The sequence below is a fragment of the Cucumis melo genome, chromosome 3, assembly GCF_025177605.1.
Source record: "Cucumis melo cultivar AY chromosome 3, USDA_Cmelo_AY_1.0, whole genome shotgun sequence".
Taxonomy (NCBI): Eukaryota; Viridiplantae; Streptophyta; class Magnoliopsida; order Cucurbitales; family Cucurbitaceae; genus Cucumis; species Cucumis melo.
This window is the reverse complement of record NC_066859.1, coordinates 28,050,143-28,068,219: the sequence shown is the minus strand read 5'-3', so window position 1 is coordinate 28,068,219 and position 18,077 is coordinate 28,050,143. Positions and strand designations below refer to the sequence as shown.

General features: G+C 34.4%; 1 protein-coding gene across 3 annotated transcripts; it reads right to left on the bottom strand.

The window, feature by feature from the left end:
- Window positions 1-263: 263 nt before the first annotated feature.
- On the bottom strand, window positions 264-15,989 carry LOC103488140 (rho GTPase-activating protein REN1). 3 transcript variants are annotated; one of them, XM_051082298.1, is made up of 24 exons: window positions 15,729-15,989; window positions 15,396-15,503; window positions 15,092-15,172; window positions 13,402-13,438; window positions 13,231-13,307; window positions 12,263-12,333; window positions 12,080-12,158; window positions 11,499-11,634; window positions 10,716-10,841; window positions 10,543-10,620; window positions 10,156-10,211; window positions 9,954-10,023; window positions 8,358-8,442; window positions 7,003-7,246; window positions 6,403-6,606; window positions 4,698-5,027; window positions 4,409-4,458; window positions 3,085-3,145; window positions 2,921-3,004; window positions 2,349-2,462; window positions 2,094-2,263; window positions 1,884-1,947; window positions 1,331-1,534; window positions 264-964 (listed from the first exon to the last, which is right to left on the bottom strand). In XM_051082298.1, the coding sequence occupies exons 2-24, from the start codon at window positions 15,423-15,425 to the stop codon at window positions 509-511; spliced, it is 2,907 nt and encodes a 968-aa protein (XP_050938255.1). In that variant the 5' UTR covers window positions 15,426-15,503; window positions 15,729-15,989; the 3' UTR covers window positions 264-508. The 3 variants fall into 3 exon arrangements, with proteins under 3 accessions (XP_050938255.1, XP_050938254.1, XP_050938256.1); XM_051082297.1 differs by having other exon boundaries at window positions 15,396-15,491; XM_051082299.1 differs by lacking the exon at window positions 15,729-15,989 and adding an exon at window positions 15,679-15,697 and having other exon boundaries at window positions 15,396-15,491.
- Window positions 15,990-18,077: the final 2,088 nt, after the last annotated feature.

The window sequence follows — 18,077 nt, the reverse complement described above, 5'->3', positions numbered from 1 at the left end:
GAAAATAGAATAAAAATGAAAGAACCTAATCCACCTTTTTGTAAAGGGATTAAAATGTGTAATGCAACGTCTTACTTAACTAATGTGAGGATGAGCACATGAATTAGGATCAAATGGGATTCCATTCTACTTGTGTTGGAATCTCTCCTGTAGGCATATAAGTTCACACAGTAAACTTATAATTAATAATTTAAAATGGAATCTCACCTATGCTGAAAGGCATAGCAACAAATCCTTCCTATACAAAGCTTTGAGCTATTCACTGAACAAGAAAAAGAATTAGATAGAAACCAACATTAAGTCAAATAATTCAAGCAGTTTTGATCAAGAAACTAGCTCTTTATCTGTACATCATCTTGGCATTTTCATTAAGAGTGAAGGATTGTTCTTCACTCTAATATTTGCAACTTCAGAACGAATAATCATCAAATCCCATCCATTTTTCAGAAGGCCATAACTTTAATAACTCACAACTCTTGAAGATTTATCTTATAGCACTCCACCAGTATCATCTAGTAATCGTTCTTGCAGTTGTAAATCTGCTGCTATCCTGTCCAGTACCTTTTTCGGTATTAATGGTCGTATGATTCTCTGATTTTCCTCTATCCAGAGTGTTTTGGTTTTGGCCTCCTGTTCTTGTTCCTTTATCTGCATCTGATTTTCGAGATTGGTTGTTATCAGTTCCTGCTCTCTTATCTGAGTCCTGAATGGATTGGAGGTTGTTGGCTGTCCTACTTGTTTCTGGATTGCGCATCGGTTGAACATCAGATGACCCTTGAGTTTCATCCGAATTTTGGAGTGAGCGTTGAGATTCAGGTCCTCTGCTCTTATCCAAATTCTCGAATGGTTGACTTCGTCCCCGGTCCATATTCTGGAGTTCATTTGCTATCTGGCTGCGGCGCTCCTTCAAAAAGTTGAGTCTGGTAGTCAGTTTTGTCAGTGCTGAAGAAGTATGATTTGGACCCTGCAATATACACAAGATTAGACAATAGAATAGCTGCATCTGATTACATTTCTTTACGGAAAAATGGTAATTACGACTGAACTAATAATGTGACAAGGATTTCGAAATAAATTGTTCGTATTATGACCAGGATCTTAAATTTCTAACATTTTGACAATGAGGAGTGAATTGACTAAACTAGCAGACTATTATCATTTTTCACAATGCATGATTGACTTGTATAATGAGTGGAAAACAATCTTTATTTTGCAGAACGGTACAGGAACTACATTTCAACATGGCACTTCAAAGCCCCAAATGATTTAGTAATGTCAGTAACACAAAAGAAGCATTAAAAATGGGGCACCGTTAGACTTTACTACCCACCTCAATCCTCGCACCAGTCCTCTTAGGAGCCGTTGGCCTTGATGGTAATGTCTCTGAAGTAGATGAATTGGTTGGCAACCCAACTGATCTGACAGCGGCATTACGAGGATCTGGATGCTGGTGGAGAGGGGGGTATTTACTTGCGGAAGATGATGGTTCCATCTTCTTTTCATTGTCATTTTCTGCTTGACCTGAAAGGACATCCTGCAAAAACACAACAACGAATTTAAAATGACCACCAATTTGTTGAAAATCGGTCCGAGTATCCTACAATGCTCCTCGAGGCCCAAAACAGTAACTAAAATGAATTGCTATGATCCTTGACTTCGGCATGATCCAAATAGTTATATTATAATGCATGCCCATGATTCATGGCTTCAAAAAAATCATAGCATTCTAGTCAAGAAACAAGATTTGATTAAAAATATGGAAATATGGCTAATGCACAATTATATTCAGATGAGGTGTCTAACAACAAAACTAGGGAAGCAGGGATCATCTCTTATCAGGTGTTCGATCTTGATAGAAAGAAAGAAAAGAAAAGGAGATTCACCTTATTTCTGGAGTGTTCAGAATGCGAAGGGCCTAAAGCTCCAGCATCCTTCTTCTTGTCCTTCCTGTACCCATTTGAATCGTTAATCTCACATGCATAATTATTATCCACATAAAAAAAGGTTGAAGAAGTTATGAACGTGTCCTGTGCAAAAATAATATTATTTTATGATCATGCTAAAAACATTAACTTTCAGAAAGAGAAACATACGATTTTGTTTGATAATTCTGTTCTTGTTTGGAGACATTACGTGAATCAGATGACAAATTATTTTTCTGATCACGTAGCATATCAAGCTGTCCTCCAAAGTCATTCACCATGTTGTTTAAATTGGCAATGTCTTTCTCCGCTTGATCTATTTCTTCAAGATCTGCCTTTGTCTAAACGAATAGGTAACACATTATAGCATTGGAACTCTGTCATATAATTCCACATAATAAAATAAAAGGCATAAGACAAACTGACCTTTTCATTAATATTAGCTAAATTTGGTAAGGGGCCTTGAGAAATTTTAAGTCCTGCTTCAAGTGCCATCCTCAGATCTCTCTCCTTTTGCAACTGTTCTTTTAGTCTTGCCACCTGAACATTCAATTCATAGTCATGATTAAGTCTTTTCTCATTAGTTGACTTTGCAACTTTGATAACCACTAATAAGTCCCATAAACATGCTAAACTTTTTAGAATAACGGTGGGCGTCCAAGCTGTCCCCCTTGAATAATCCACAGAACAAAAGTTTGATCTTACAGCATTTGAAGTGATAAAAATCTCTATAGTAATCGTGTTAGATATGCTGCCATAACTTGAACTGTAGCCTAAAAGGCACACAAACTAACATGTTTTATGGACTATGGGGTCATAGTTTTAACAAACCCAAGAAAAAATTTGTGAACCAAACAAAGAAACAAAAGGTGGAACATTTCGAAAGAATCACAAGGTTCCAATTTTCAGTTCCATTGACTAAGAACATCAATCACATTATAGAGAATGAAGAAAATAAAACTAAGAGCACCAGGACTAATGGCCCATGAAGAGTTTACTTCTTGCTCAAGAGTTAGGCGACGCTCCAGCAAGGCCTTCTTTCGGTTTTCCAGGCAGGATTGCAAAGCCGCATTTTCTTTAGCCTGAGTAAAAAACATTGAATAAATATAAAGAAAGATCGAGGAACCAGAAATGAAACTCCTAAGCCACTGAGAACCTTTACCTCCTCCAAAATTTTATTTTGCAGTTCACCTTTAGTGGCCTCGAGTCTCTGGATTTCAAACCTGAAAGAAGTACAAAAAGTATCAAATAAAACTTACAATACACAGGATAATGGAAAAAATTGTGCAAAAATAATCATACACCAAGAAGATCAAGACAATTGATACTGAAATCTTTTGAAGAGATTAATATAATGTCTCATGATGTACTAGTCGACTTGTCAAATATGTATACGAAGAAAATTTTTCATGAATATAAACACTCAATCCAAACGGAATCACCTGCCCCGCAGCATTTTCATTTCATACCTTTGGACTTGACTTAAGAATTTCAGTTAACAAAGTCATTAAGAATACTTTTAAATTTCAGCTAACGAAGTCGCTAAATAAGGATCTGTAAACCAGAAATGGAATAATCAGGAAGTTTCATGCCCAGTCCTTAAATGGAAGACTATAAACATAAACTCAGGTGATTTTTTGTTAAAAACTTAAAAACATTTACAAGAAAAAGTAAGCTCCAATCCACATTCCTCAATTTGGTTTCTGATACTTGACAATGAACTTATAATTTTTTAAGAATACCAAACCGTCTTGATAGTCATCCATACCAAATTGCAAAATTTTCGACGGATAAATTGACTGCCAAGTAACCGTTGCCCTCTAGGTAAATAGGAAACAATCAATTTATTTAACTTCTATTTCAAAATATTTTATTATCCATATATAAAGCTAGGGAGAAAAAGGAAAACAGGGTAAGTCCTCCACTACTAACGTCCCTCTAAACCCATTTGGAAGTTTAAAGCACCAAATAAAGTCAAATTCTCCCTTCGATCTATGTTTTATAGAATCATTAATATGGCAGACAAGGGGCCTGGTCTTGTATAATGAACTAAGACTAACTATAACTTAAAAGATTTGTTTCCATCAAAATCTGGATCATTGGCTTTGTGAGGCGCTTGAGGGATTGTCTTACGAAGGTAAAAGCTAAGGTTCTTCAGAATGGTGTGGTTAGAGCTCTCCTTGGACGGAACCAAACCAAAGAATCTTTTAAGATAATGCATATTTTGGCTCTTTTGTTAGCAACGTACAATATACTACTTATTGGTCGTATTCAAATAAAAATTTATTTTGTAACTATAGCTTCTTCATGATGGCCAATATTGGAAGATTCTCCTCTTGTACTTCCTCGAAAGGGAGTTCTCTACCCCACCCCTTAAAGATGTCCTCTTTTGTGATTATATGCTTCTCTGATTTCTTTTCCCTTTGAAAGAAAAAAACCCCGCCCACAACAAAAAAAGAAAAAAAGAAAGACGAATCATCACTTACTCTTCCCCGAAATCATAATCCACGGACTCCATGGAGAGGTTCTTCTTTGCCTGCACATATATAAAAAAATAAGAGCTAGTTAAACTGCCTGCAGGAACATGAAAAAGAAAATACTAGATTTAAAGAAAGAAATGAAGAAGACAATTCGTATGAATCTCTAACAACAGCCAAAAACGTTATGATGCACAATTCAGGAAGATGATGAGGGTTAAGTGAAACGGAATGCGGAACACTTGACAGAAGAGAGGAAGAAAAAAGAGTGATATTGTTAATGAAATGTTTTACTCACAGGCGTGCGTCCCCAAACGGTGAGACGCCTTGATGCGTGGGAACTTTTATTAGACGTAGTTGGGGAACCTTCAACGCTTGAAGATGGACAAAGATCCAACTTGTTCGTCATGTTTGCTTCATCAGATGCACATTCAACTTCAGGCCTTTCATCCTTGATTGGTGAATTATCTCTACCTGGATCATCTTTGTTCTGAATGCTCTCCTTATTTTGAACTTCTCCACGTTGAGGCAAAGAAGTTTTAGGGGAACTTGAGGAAAATTTTGGCTTCGTTCCATTTACCTTACACGCGTCTGAATTCTTCGAACTACTACTTGATACTTCAGAACCCTGTACGGTAGTAGGACCAAGTATTGACATTTTTCCAACTGGTACTTAATTAAACTTTATCAACGACCCGGGAAGTTGGAAAATTTAAAAATTATAAAATCCATGAACTCATTCTAAACCATCCTAAAATCAAGAGAAATATAAAGTCTGGACATTTAAATTTTTTTTGAAATAAACTGGACATTTAAATTTGGGATTGAATCATTACACATTTGTATCTAAGTTATTTCTCCCCAAATTTGGAAAAGGATAATTACCGTCTAAAAGATAGAAAATAAAGGCTTGAAAAGCCTTTCTTTATAGAAAATAAAGTCTTGAAAAGCCTTTCTTTATCTATATTCATTATCTTTTATCTCCCCTTTATTACATAGATATATAATAATAAACATATATAATTATATTGAAATAGATAATTATATCTATAAAATCGATAAAAAAAATTATTATAAAAATTATTTAGATAAATTAGATTAGAAAAAATAAGGGCTCCAAACAAGAGTTAACTTCAATTTTAATATATAAATAATAACTAAAGACTAATAAAAGTATTTATAAATAAAAAATAATGTGTCTCTTTTATTTTATTTTATCCGAGAAATCCTTTTCTAATTTTTAGTTCCACGGCATTGCCTGGTTAGCACCTAGCCTGGATTTTTTTATTCCAAATAATTGTAGATAAAATTGTTTATTTGATTTCAAAATACAAAATGTTTAAAAGAAGAAACAACAAGAGTCGTAAGAATTTATTATTATGATTCCTAGGATATAGAAAAAGTTCCTCCCATTCCCCCGACCCCTCCAGGGAATTTACTAGAAGAAAAACAGTACAATTGTATATTTCTTAAACTCTACCGCCGGACAGTAAGATTATAAAAGAAAACATTCAACTGACTAAGAGGAGCAGGGGAACAAGTGAGGTTCAAAAGACAATTTGGTCCTCTTGAGGGACGTTTGGAGTGTATCAATAAAGGGAACCAGTAGCCATGAAGAAAGGGGGATTATTTAGAAGGATAGGTTTGAGGAAAATTCTGAATAAAAATATCACGTAGTGAGGGAGAAAGAGATGTCGAAAAACTAGAATGTGACGGAATCGTTGAATAAGATATGTTCGATTTTTAACAAATACATTGATTAAATTTCTAATATGATTATCCAGCATGGACACTCCCCCCAACGATAGAGAGGAAAATAAACGTTTAAATAAAACAAAAGATTGTCATGCAATATGGTCGTCACTATGATAATAGTATTAGAGGATTAAAGTGACATTACCATTTTGTCAGATTTCCATAGGATGATGGTGATACTACGATTTTTTTAAGGAACTTTATATGAGATAAGTACGTAACTCAACTGAGGAAGTACAGAGACGTACCTTATCATCATATTCACGATCCTCAGAGTCAACACTCCCACTACAGGTTCCACTTGATTCAAGTTCATCACCTGTTTCTGCATCAGAACCAGTGACATCATCTTGTTCTTCATCGTCGTAAGACATTTCATCATCAGTTGCCTCCTCACTCTCACTTCCACTCTCTTCCGAATCCGAGTACATAATAGGGGACATGGAACATTCCTGCAATCACACTAGTAACTTATGGATCTCAAATTACAAGGTAATTAATCTTCGAAGTATTCTGAACTATGACAACAAAATACATAATATTAGATTCCTTGGATAATTCCAAGTTTTATTTATCTTTTCTTTTCAGTCATAGATGTTGTAAGGAAAAGAAAACATTTCTAAATAATATGCCTAATTCTGGAAAAAAAATTGACCTTTTTGGAGCAGCCATAAAAATCCTAAGTAGTCAGTAAATAAAGCTCACAACTTGGCCAAGAAATATGCGCATTAAACTCATTCTAGTCAAAGTGAACTTTTTTTTTTAAAAAAAACATTTATAGCCTTCTGAGCATGATTGCATCATATTAGAAAATTTGAAATGTAAGAACAGGTATGTATAATAGTTACCCCAAAAATTTTGCCATACTCCTCCAGTAAAGTAATAACTATGGCTTGAGCATGGTTTGCTGCGGCAGCTGCACGAAGAAGTTGAATAGAACCATCACCCCCCACGTCAAAGTCGGTTTCAATTTCACAATCACCCGCTAAAAGAGGACGAAGGAGTAAGGGAGCCATGCAAGCTGCCACCGCTGAAGAGCTCATTCGGTTCTCAGCTTTATGAGAAGCTACAGTTTGCATCATCATAAGAATTCTGTTGTATGAATAAAAGAAAGAATTTGTGAAAAAAAAATAGCATTCAAAGGTTAAAAACAGTACAAAAAGGCAGATGAAACAAAGAATAATGACAAAGAATAACACCGTTTGGACATGCAATAGGGGCAAGGTTAGAAGTATTTTGTTGATCACCAAAAAATAATAGGAGCGTGACACAAGAAAATCATGAAAAAAATGCCCACCAACGTCCACACAATGAAATACTATTTCATCTAGGATAGCAAGACATTCCTCTATAAACTCATAATTTAAGAAGAAATAGAATTGGCCCTCCTTACCGTTGCAACTTTTGACATCAGTATCTCCCTTGTCATAACCAACTCCCCCAAAGATGCATTCAACAAAAACAATATCATAATAGATTCTTTTTGTGTTCATTTACAATATACAGCCTCCATTTGGGGAGGCACCCACTAATCTTTTCGTAATATTCCTTTTCTTCTCATTAATCTAGATTTTAGGCTTTTTTCAACACATCTCCCCCTTCGGCTTACAGATTCCACATCCCTAAGACCAATATCTCTTTATCTCTGTTTCTTTAATAAATAAATTAATTAATTAAAAGCTATTACAAGAGTCTCTCAAGTGCTCAAAAGTACTGAATTATTAAATGTAGTTATAGAACAATATACTCCCGAGCACTGCATGTCTTGTCTTTCTCTCATCACCATTGCTTGTATCCAGTGTTCAAGTTAACGTGCAATTGTACAAACTAAAGAAAACATCAAACAAACCAGCATCACAATAAGTCTTGTTTACCAATTACGAGATACTTTTTCAGAGAGAACTCACAAGATGAACACAGGCCACAAACAAGATGAAGTTAGATACGATGTAAATAGTCAAGGCTTCAAATAAACTTCTATAGCTCTGACACTTGGTAACCATATCTTATAAACTGACACATTGATAATAGGAAGTCAACCTTGGTGATGCATGGATTCAACATAAATTATAAATATATGTTACATTGCTAATAGTAGAAATTGTTTATAGCATGCATCACCAAGGTTGACTTCCTCTCTGTTAACTTCTAAATTTAAAATAGAAAACAAATGCAAAATAGACAAAGCAGGGGATAAAGCTACCTCTGCAGTAAACGGCGATTGGGCTCCGGAAAGGTTTCATATATTGCAGATCGCATAGCATTTACTCTGATACCTCGATCAGTTTCTAGTATGCATTCAAAAATAAGGGGGTCAATAAGTAAATATCTTAAACAACTGTTTTTAAAAATTAAAAACAAGGAAATGGTTAGAAAATACATAAACCACAATGAAAAGATAATTGAAAATAAAGAATAAAGTATTCAAACTTTACCTAGAGACAAAGAGACTCCAAAGAAAACAAAAACAACACTATTAGACCTCAGATGACTAAAAATTACATTAGAAAGGGGAGAAGGATTAAGGATGCAATTCCTAGTCGTAACTGTTTTAGGATGATAATTGTAAGCGGGAGAATGTGTGTGTATGTGATTATCCCTCGTATGTTAGAGCCTACAGGAGGAACGTCCCAAGCTGAAATGCAGCTTCAAGGAAACTAGAAAAATGTTAAGATGTGATTCTTTCAAGTCCATATGCTTTACGGTTAGAGAATCCGTCCAATCACACCTTAGCCACTTGAAATCTACCAATGCAACAAAAAGCCACCCCTTTCAGATGTTGGACAAGGTAAAAGTAACTACTGGACAGATAAGATCGCTCAAAGAAAGACCCCAAGGCTCAATTAACTAGGAAAACCTTGAAGAACCACAGCAAGCCCAGGTGAAAATTTAGTAATTATGTTAGAAAATAAAATTAGAGGGAGTCGATACCCACCTAAGTTTCTTGAGGCAACATCAACTCCCTTGCCTTTTCTTTTCAGCGATTTTTCATGTAAATATTTTTATGTTTTAAATTGTTGTAATATGTTTTGTTAATCTCTTTCTTATAAAAAAAAATTGTTAATCTGATATAATAGATTGCACAAGACAGGAATGAAATGCATAACATATAGGCCTTGATAAAAAAAAGTACCATTTATCTACGCATGAATATATTTATGAAGCGTGAATTAAAAGCTAGAAAATGTCAGTGCACCACTCCATAAAACTATAAAAATCGACTTTCTAAACAGACAATTCATGCATGTGTACGTAAAGGCTCCCAGTATATTTCACTTATTAAAGACAGAAGGAAAACTGCGTCAAGGTCCAAAGTGTAGAAGCAAAGCCATGTTGGCATGGGAGAAGGAAGTTTATCTAATGATTGGAATTTAGGCATTGCAAATTGGGATTTAGCCGTTGTAGAAAAAGAGTGAGAGGTTGGAGGGGCATTATTTTTATGTATGGGCGTAAGGAGAATGCGCCTCTCAAATACTCTGAATACTCCTAATATTATTCTTTCTCCTTTTGATCAATGAAATTCAGAGGTGGGTCTTCTCAGTTTGTAAATGTCATTTTCCTCTCTCCAAAGAATTGCCAAAAAGTTATCATGAATCAAAACTAATATAATCATTAGAATTTAACAGTACAAACATGTTTTCAAGCAATATATTTTACTCCACATGTCCACATCCTTCGTCGAATACTTTTCATCTGTGCCTGTGTTTCTATGCTTTCATAATTTCTAGTGAGAATGTATGTTGTCCACCTGTAAATTAAACTATTGAAGATATTAAAATCAGGTACTCCAATGACTTACTGCATGCTTCTAGTAATGCGTTACAGCAAGATGCCGGAACTGGAGATGATGGTAACTCCCGGATGACATACTGAAATAGAGTATAAAAAACATAAGCTAGAAGAAAACTTCTACAGCATGCAACAACTATATATTTTAAAGGTTTGCTATCATTAGTATTCAAATTTTGAATAAGTATTCAAAATTTGAAAAACTTTCCTACCTTCACGCAGTCAGCCACTACATGTGCATCTTCTTCTGAAGAAAACTCGTTTTTTCCTGCAGTATAAAGAAAGCATGAATAAACAATATTGATTCTTCTGATTGAGACAGTAAGAGACAGTAAGAGACAGTAACTAAAGTCAGTAATAACTCTTACAATCATGAGTTATTACTAATGGAAAGAAAAGACTAAAAAGGTCACTGTTGGCAATAACCACCTACTATTTGTGCGTAGTTTACGTGTATAATTCATACCCCATCAGTAAGTGAGAAATAAGTTGTCAATTTTGTTAGTCGCTGTGAACTGTGGCATTATTACAAAAGAACACTTCCAACAACATTGTGGATATTAAATCTAGATTATCATCATAATAATCAAATAACTGACCCTGTTCATAATCCCGCACACGACGTTCAACGTCATCAACATCTGCAGCTTGTCGCAAAATTCCTTCAACTTTGACTCCTATTATTGACTCGGATACATTAGCTCAAAAATAAGATAATAGAAGACGTTTTGCAGAAAGATATACTTGTATGCTAGAATATAAATTAATCTACCATGGCCCTCTATAAACCTAAGGGCTTTCTCCAGAAAAGAGGGAGTTCCATCAACATCTTCCAAAGCAAGTAAAATTGGCCTGCCAAGCACTCTTGGTCTTACAGGCTGTGGTTGGTTATCCTTCACTAGAAAAGACAAATAGAGAACATCAATAAATCAATGAGGCGAAAAATGAAGAGAATGGAAGTTATTGAAGTTGAAGCATATTACAAGCAGGCCCAATTTGGTGAAAATCCAAGTGTCAAACGAGAATGAAACTAAACTAACCAATCTACTAATTCAATGTTTAGGTGAAGTTCCAAATAAAAAACTACAAGAGAGATAAACAGATCATGAGTGCATCACAGAAATATCAAACATTAATAGAACAACATACTAATATGTTCAAATCCACGAGAACAGAGCATCTGATAAAGCTTATCTACCAAATTTTTAACAAGTAGCAAGAATTCGATTAAAAATAACAATTTTCCCATGACCAAGTTTTAAAATTTTGGTACTTTTGCCATACATCATCCAAACAGGATTGTGCAACTTCACACCTATGCCCAAGTAGAATATACGTATTCTTCACTAATACTAAAGGCAACCACGAGAAGGATAAAAATATTGTACATTTCAAAGAAATGAAAACATCTGAAATATAGCTTAATCACATTTCTCTTAAAAGGCATATAATGTTAAGCTAACAGAACAAATATAAAGAGAATGACATAAACTTGGGAGCTAGAAATACAACAGAATAAGTGCTATCTAAAGAAAAGTAGATGAAGAAGGCATACACGTCTCTGAAGACCCATCATTTGATTCGATCTTATCATTCTTCAAGATACCGTTAGCATGGGCAGTACTAGGTGCCTGTGCCAAAGCATTTTCCAGTGCGACCTTCCACTCATAGAGATCCTCCAATGTTTCAGCCTGCAAAATTAGAAAACATAAGGTGCAGTAGGCTGTGAGGGACATACTATTTGAACAAAAACACCCTTTTTCAAGTTTTTAGAATACTCACTTTGCATTCAATCCAAACACAAAGTTATATTGGAATGGAAACTATGCTTAGAGTTATCTTATGAATGATTATTTTTAAATAAAATGTAAGAATGCAATTTAAGACTTAAACAACAGAGTAGCTTCGAAGGAAGTTCCCAAGTTTTTAGCTTCTTTCATCTAGTCCATCCACCCAAGAGAAGTTTTTTGCTTCTTTCATTTAGTTCATATGCCTAACCTTTGAGGGTGAAAAAAAATGAAAAAACAGACAGCCACAAAATGGAGAAAGTAAATGCTTATAAAGGTCAAAACAAAAGTTTCACTTCACATAAAGAAATGTTAGAATAAAAAGAAAAGGTAGTGAGAGAGAGAGCACCTTGAGGGTGAATGCCCTTCCTTCTCGACCATCGGGAAAGAGCACAGTCAAGAGTTTTTTTTCACTTTTCACAACAACACTTGAAAATGTATGGTAAATGGTAACACCACCAAATTAGTTTGATGCCTTACTTTCCTTGCAGAGATAAAGCAAGTACCATCTAAATTCAGAAAACAAGCTAACCTGCCTGAATTGTTGAGATCAATGCCACCGAGAGTCAAATTCACCTCACCCCCTTTCTGAGGAACAGCATTCTGAAATGTGTAACAATCGATTAAAAATTCAACTCAACAATTCAAAAGGACAAATAATCAATAATAACATATAGCAAATAATATACATGTACCTCCTTGTGCATTTATAATATAAAGAAAAAGTGATAATAAAATAGCTTTAGCTTGTTTTAATGTGATAGACAAACTACTAACTCCAAGTGGTTCATCCTCCTGCTTAAACAAGGTCAAGATACTAGCTTAAATCACCAAAAGTTAAATGAAATTTAAAACCAGATTCAGGCCAAAGATCATTGAATAAATCCACGCCTGAGGTAAAGGTAACTCTTCAAGATCAAAAGAAATAAGTTGAATCCAATTATTCCCCCTCTAAATAACTATTTTGGAAGATAATGAAAGCAACCTATTAAGTACTTAAAAGGATATCCAAATATGAAAATAACAAAATTGATAAAGATCACCATGCATGTAACCCAACCATTAGAGGGGCACAGCAACTCTACTCGCTCTTTGTCGTTACCTAAAATGAAAAAACAACCCCATGCACGATTTCTTCCCATATAATCTCAGCACCAAGCTACTAACTGACAACAGCACAATAGCACAAGCATTTGGCCCTAACACAGTGGTGGATCCACATAAGGGTCATGGGTGCACATGCCGCCCTCAAATTATCGCCTTTTGTATTTTTTAATATACATTCTGATTTATATTTAATATTATATATAAATAAATTCATAATAATTATCAAAATGTTTGTTTGGATTGTTGGTAACTAACCGCACCTTGCTTAATATATGAAGCAAGCAATAAATATTGTTTTACATTTTTTGTATAGCATCCCCTTTATACAAAATTTATGAATCCACCACTGTCAACACAAGCATGGTCAAATATAAAAAAGAACAACCCACTTACTGGATCACTTCGGAAAAAGACGAGTGAAGTACGTGTTAGAATGAACCATCTCTTTTTCCAGGACGTCCATCCAATTCCTGTATTTTTTTGTAGGGGAGGGTGGAAAAAAGAACTTGATCCGTGAGTTAACAACTTTTCCAACTTCTACAAATAAAAATCAAATAAACACACCTTTGGATGATAAGAAAAGTGGTCCACTCTTGAAAACCTGCAATAGAATTAAATACTTTAGATATGTAGCCTAAAATTTTACCCCATGATTGATGAATATATAATAATATTAGTTATGACACACCAAAGTAAACAGAAAAATATTCGTGAGAAGAGAAATAACATGCTACACTTAATATATATATATATATTATTACGGCTTGGGTCTTTATTTTGAATCTTTTCGGCTGGGCTTGGTTCCCTCCAAAGGATTTTACTGTTGGCCTTTGTGAATTACTGTCAAGCTAGGACTTTTTGGTGTGATGCGAGCAGGCTCTTTCGTGGTCTGTCAGGCTCTTTCAGATAACCTTTCTCCAATAACTTCTTCTTCTTTTTTCTTTTTCTTTTTCTTTCTTTCTTTTTTTTTTTTTTGTGAAAATATACAATTTAGTGCCTCTGCATGTTGTGCTCACAATTTTTTTTTTGTAATACACAACGTTACCTTATTCGCTTAGATTGAAGAGCTTTTCTTTGCCATTCCCTCATCTTAGGCTTAGGGACCTCTCATCCCTAAAGGCAAGGCTGTATTTCCCTCTTTTGATCTGTATATTTTCTTTTCTTTTACTAAATTAAAACACGTCTTCAACATGTTTTATCTTCACTTACCTTGTTTTGAGACAAATTATCTAGGTCTCCCACCATCAGACTGTTCCAAGGAACTATTGAAACTCCATAAGTCTTAGTGGGTCATCAAATTGTTCCAAGAAAAGTCTTTCTTAACCATGTAGTCAATAGCCTGTGAATATCTTTATTTTCCTCGCACCACATCAACACTCTAGCCATTGCTGCAAACGATATTATTCTTAGCAGCTCTTAAAATCTTGATCTTCAAAGAAACAAAAATGTGGTGGATAGATCTGGTGCGTAGTGAATGGTATGCTCCAAGTACTTTTCTGAAGCTCAGGCAGTTATCTTCTTTCCTACATGAAATTTAATTCCCTCTTCTTTTATCTTCCTGCTGAAAGAGTTCTCAGTAACTACTATCGGTTATGGATAGATGTTTGGTCCTTCTCCAAAAATAATATGAATTAAAATAAAATAATAATAAAAATCCAATTCCCTCTTCCTGGAGCACCGGTCATATGATTTGACAACATGGGAATAAATGCTCAGGTTATAAATACAGTGTTCAGCGTTTCCACTACACATATCCAATTGATATCCATTTGGTTCAACTTCAGTACGTCCCCTCATTGAATCAGGTTGCCAACTGCTTAAAGAAAAATAGCTACACATCCTCGGTTAATGTTCTTGCATGTCCAACTAGCAGTCGTTGCACTCACCCTTCTCTTAAGGTAGGATGTTAAAGCAGCCTCTATACACTGTCGTTCCTTCCAGGAGATAAGAAAACCACCAAATAATAATTCCTAAAGTTGCTTTGCAAGGATTCCCAGAGCTTTATTTTCCGTTTCTCACAAAAATTGCATCACACATTGTGCCAAATCAAGTGCATTTGTTATTTTCGTTAATTCAGCAATGGAGTTAATTTTCAGCGTGCAGGCTAAGCAAGAACAAAGCTTATAGACAAAATCTCAACATTGAGCAAATGACAAAATAAGACAAACATTTGAGATACAAAGTCACGTCCATACAATGAACAAAAAGAAATACAGAAATTAACAAACCTTTCAAAAATAAAGAAAAAACTCACCGTATTGCCAGCACGAGAACCAGCAGAAGGATCGTGTGGAGGAGGAGGAGGAGGAGCAGGAGGAGGAGCGCCGGATTCTACCTATAACACAACATCAAAACATACATTTTAACTCCCTCAATCAAACGTCAGTTACTACCTCTCCCAACAACTCGTCCGCATACATCTCAACACAAATGTCACGAACACATCGGAATCCAAACCAAAAAAAAAAAAGCAAAACCGATTAAAATAAAAAACTCATCACGCTTAATGCAGAAACAACAAAAATAACCAAGGCAATAGTTAGCACAGAAAACATAACCTGAGAAGGCTCGACGTTTCGGTTACTCATCGTCGTATTCTCAAATCAAAGCACCATATCAATCAACCATCAATAAAATCAATCGACCGAAAATCACTGCAACAAAGACTGAATATCATCATAAAATATGCAGCTAAAACATCCACAGATAAAGCAGATAAGAGAATCAAGGTTTTCCAGAGAATGCGTTTTCATTCAAGGAAACGAAAAGAACAATGTAGGATTATTTTAATCATCAAAACAATTCGAAAAACACAAAGGAATCAGAACAAAAAGAAAACACCTCGTGTAGTGAATTGAAAAGAGCAGAAGAGAGAGGAAAAGAATTTTTACTTTTTTTTTTTTTCTTTCCACGAAGAAGAAGAAGCGTAAAGTGAAACAGAGACTTGTGGATTTTCTCGTTCTCTCTCTCTCTCTCTCTTCCTATGATGGATTGGAAGCAGAGAGAAATGTTCCTCAACGGAAGTCCGGAGGTCAAGCAAGCAATCGCCGTTGGGAACGGAGTCTCTACCGAATGGGACGGCAGTTGTACACGTCACCTCAATTCCTGGCGCTACGAACGTGTTGGAGGGAAAGAGAAGAAGGGCTTTTGTGTAATTTAAATCTTCTTACTTTTTTAATTATTTGTTTGTTTATTTATTTTGGCATACTCTCTCTTTCTTTCTGCCCTTCCTTTTGGAGGTTTGTCCGGTGTGGTCGTTTTATTCCTATGTTTGAGGGAGCATTGGAAGGGATAATGTGGGACCCTTTACCCTGGCCCATGGTCTCACGTGGACCGCTGTGATTTGATCTTTTCTACGGGAAATAATAATTCGTAAGACATCATTGTGATTTTGGAGAAAAGGTAAAAAGAAGAAGATTAAAAAGTTAGAATCATTCATGTTACACCTTACAACATTAATCATTTCCACTTTTGTTTTTATAGTTTAAATACCGGTGGATTTAATATTTATCTTTTCCAAATAAAATAAAATAGTAGTAGGTTTGATGTTGATTAAAACATATATATTTTTTACGAAATTACGAGTGTGAGTTATCTCGTTTGTACGTTACTTGTTAATTCATAAAGAAAATATGTTTAAGTCTGAAACTTGAATAAGTATGAGAACAAAACAAGTAGTCTTTTTTGTATATTAATCCAATTAACATGAGCATTTGTGGGACAGCTCCATGTAGAGGTTTGTGACCCTCACACATGATTGTGTTTGTATGTACTTGTTTTAACATAGTGGAAAGATTCGTTTGTCGGTCTATATCAAGGTACAAATGTTGTTGAGGTGCTTGGGTTTGAGACGCAATCAGGATTTGATCCATTACAACGTACCATGGCCTATATGTTGTTATTAGGGGTGTTCACGATTCGGTTTGGAGCAAAACCGCACCGAACTGAAAAATGCAAAAAAAAAAAAAAAAATCTTATCTGAAATCGAACCGTGAACACCTCAAGTAACAGCTTTTTCTCAAACCGAACTGCTATTACATAAATAAAACTGAATCAAAATTGAACTGCTTGTGGATAAATATTAGAATCGAAATCCTTTACGAGGTTACATATAAATAAAAGACCTACAAATAAATATAGATTAAATTATTATGTACAATAATTGAACAACATAAAAGTTTCAAAATAATTTCTACAAAACTATACTTATACTCTACCCTAAGTTATACTTATATACTTAATTATTATTGTTATTATACATATTATAAAAAAAAAAAAACAAAGGGGTTTGGTTCGATTTAGAATTGGTTTAATTTTTAAACCAAACCGAATCGGATAAGAATTAGTTTCAATTTAACACAAAATGAATTGAATCGCATGCATTCGGTTTCGATTCTGTTGCGGTTCAGTTTGTCAATCGGTTTGGTTTTCAACTATTTTTTGAACACCCCTAGTTGTTACTATGGTTGAATTGACAAACTTTTCATTTCAACAATATGTTTTTTAAAACATTTCATATTTGTCGTGAGTCAAGAGTATCACTTGTCGTGAGCCGTCATTATTTGAAAGGATATTTTTCCTTATTTGTTGTAGATTCGCATGAGCAGTATTCCATATATTTATCAAAAAAAAATTCTTCCTCGTAAAGTTATCTAAGTTAGCTTATATGAATCGTATGTCATACAAGACACCAAAGAGGTGCTAGTACAATGAGAGATAGCATCCCAAAATTAGGGGAGTTGCGACAAAACATTAAGTATCATAAAAGAAGTAAACTTGAAATTAATTATAAAAGGAATATACTTGAAACGAGAACACAATTTGACATATTTAACTAAATAAATGTCAACCTGATTATAACTCAATTAATTGTGTATAATGAAAAATACACATGTAGTCCTTGATTTTAGAGTTTAATTCAAATTCAATTGCTATATTTCAAAATGTTATCACTTTAATTTTTAAGTTTACAAGTTTGGTTTCAACTCAATTCTTAAATTCCAAAATATTATTACAAATTTATTCTTAAAATTTTAGTTTTGGTTCAATTTTATCTCTACGGTAAAAGTCTTACGATTTTAATTTTTCCATACAAACATCCCATTTTAGTATTGTTAAAAGATGGAAAGAGATACAAATGATATTTTTAGAACTTTTTATTGCCATTTTATAACAAACTTTGTCTTTTTTATTTAACCAAAACTTTTATAGGTGACCAAAAGAACGAAGAAAGGCCTTTG

What these genes read in the sequence shown, in the direction of transcription:
- LOC103488140 (XM_051082298.1), bottom strand. Translation starts at nt 15,425, where the DNA reads ATGAGTAACCGAAACGTCGAGCCTTCTCAG. An exon ending in TAGTGGCTGACTGCGTGAAG is followed by an intron (nt 10,024 to 10,155) that starts GTAGGAAAGTTT and finishes ACTCTATTTCAG; the next exon opens with TATGTCATCCGGGAGTTACC. An exon ending in CAGAATTATCAAACAAAATC is followed by an intron (nt 1,948 to 2,093) that starts GTATGTTTCTCT and finishes AAATGGGTACAG; the next exon opens with GAAGGACAAGAAGAAGGATG.